Source organism: Seriola lalandi, unplaced genomic scaffold, assembly GCF_002814215.2.
Source record: "Seriola lalandi dorsalis isolate HSWRI2012SDOR001 ecotype SW California unplaced genomic scaffold, Sedor1 jcf7180002054220, whole genome shotgun sequence".
In the NCBI taxonomy this organism is placed as follows: Eukaryota; Metazoa; Chordata; class Actinopteri; order Carangiformes; family Carangidae; genus Seriola; species Seriola lalandi.
In genome coordinates, this window is record NW_019524773.1 from 4,324 (window position 1) to 6,392 (window position 2,069).

Sequence of the window (2,069 nt, forward strand, 5' to 3'; positions counted from 1 at the left end):
TCTCTCTCTCACCGCTGAGACATCTGCTTTCCCGCCTGCTGGACCACATCATCTGGGATGACATGAGACAGATGTGCCAGATGAACCAGCTCCTCTACATCCGGTGGACGATTCTTCTTGAGGAAAGTGGAGAGTTTGTGCCTCCATGCAGGGACCGTCCCCCAGGTCCTCCTGTGCCACTGTGTGGGAACATCATCTGCATCAACACCCGACAGCAGCTCCTGGAGGAGGTTCTCACAGAGAACCAGACTGTACCAGGTGTTGGCCTGGAAGAGGAACAGGAGCCAGGTTCATGATATGCAGTGCAGTGTCAGATCACAGGTCACACACTATTTCTGCTGCTGATAAAAAGGAAACTGTAACTGTAGTTCATTACAAGATCACACATCAACTGACACCAACAAGATTCATGCTTGAACTGACGGTTCATCTGTAACCGTTCACATACCAGCTGATACTTTCCACTAGAGATGCACTGATGGATTGGCTGCCCATCAGGAAAGGAACTGAACATTTCAAGAAGCTAGCAAAGGCAAAGCAGCTAAACTAGTTCCACACTGCTGACCTCACCTGTGCATCTCTACTTTTTACAATGCTTCAACTTCAACAGCTATTGCAGAGACAGATTTGATCAAATGAGTCCAGCTGCTCTAATGGAGCCATAGTGGGTTTGGAATGTTAGTTTGGATTTTTTCCTTCTATCTTGTTAATTTTGTATTTATATACATGTTATGTTTAGTTCTGTTTTCTTATATGATTATTTTCTATAACATTATTCATGTATTTGTACTGCTATAGACATATCTTGTTAGTTTCAACTGGCACCACAATGCAACTGGTTATACAAAGTTTTGGTATTTCTGCGTTCAATAAAATCCAATAAACAAAATTTGAATTTTTGCAAAACAAACATTTAGCAGATGCTACGCAAAAGAATTTGTATTTGAGATACAGCTAATTGACCAATCTTACTAACTGCAGCTGACTGGTGATCTCTGGACCACAGCAGACAACTCACCTTGTTGAAGTAGTGATGGTAGTTGGAAACTGCTCTGAGGGTTTGGCGAATGAAGTGCACAGTCGAGTGGAGTTTCTCCTTGAGCCTCTCAAGATCCGAAACCCAGCCCTCCCTGCTGCGACCGTCGACCGGCAGCACCTCCGCCAACGTGTGGACCACGTCATCAGCACAGCGAACAAGAGCCTGATAGGCGGGGGAGGAGTCATTGTGACTGGACATCAAAACTTAACATGAATTAAACATGTAAGTATGACAGGGTGAAGTGAACTACTGCTAGTGGATACATGACTGATATTAGATATCGAACATAATCAGGAAATAGACAAACGATATCATCTGATGGAGGATTTACTACACAACAACTGGACTCAAAGGAAACAGAGCACATCAGTACCACAGCAGGAGTGTGAATGGACGCCTCAAAGTGGGACACCAACGTCGCTGCCTTTGCAGCATCCTTGGCAACCTCTATTTTATAATGCTGGAGCTTTTCTTGAAACAGACTGTCGATCTGCTCTGTGATCTGTAAGCATAAGGAAACACATCAGTTCACACACAGAGACTGTGGGCATAAGAAGAGCACAGAGACATTCTAACTAGCATACTGATGAGGTCATCACCGCTGCTAAAGGAGGAAGTGCAGTGTTAGATCCTTTAAGATTCAGACCTGCAGGAAGAAATTATATATCTTTTGAAAATATTCACAGCAGCAGCAGCAAAAAAAAGCAATTATTCATAAATGGTTACAGGTCGATCCACTTACAGTGGTCACCTGACTAGAAATGATTAAAGAGATTCATGAGATGGAAAGACTGACTCTTGAGATTATACCCCGACCTCACCCACTGTCATCTGGGATTGGCTCCAGTCCCACCCTAAGGTAAGGATAAGCAGTGTAGATGATGGATGGATGGAAGATGGTCAAAATTAAATATGTATATACTAGGATGAGATATGTGGCTGCTGGTTTGCATCTGCACAGTGGCAGATATAACTATAGAGGGGGAGGGGTGGAGGGAGATTTTAGGACGTCTCAAAGACGTCACTGCCT

At 43.8% G+C, this 2,069-nt stretch overlaps 1 protein-coding gene across 1 annotated transcript in view; it reads right to left on the reverse strand.

Annotated features, from left to right (window-relative positions):
* Nucleotides 1-8: 8 nt before the first annotated feature.
* LOC111653508 (uncharacterized protein KIAA1755-like) overlaps nucleotides 9-2,069 on the reverse strand; it is a 12,551-nt gene continuing 10,490 nt past the window's right edge. The window contains exons 10-12 of the mRNA XM_023404102.2: nucleotides 1,413-1,541; nucleotides 1,019-1,201; nucleotides 9-266 (exon numbers count right to left, since the gene is read on the reverse strand). Coding sequence (XP_023259870.1) covers nucleotides 9-266; nucleotides 1,019-1,201; nucleotides 1,413-1,541 — 570 coding nt within the window. The remainder of the gene's footprint in view (nucleotides 267-1,018; nucleotides 1,202-1,412; nucleotides 1,542-2,069) is intronic.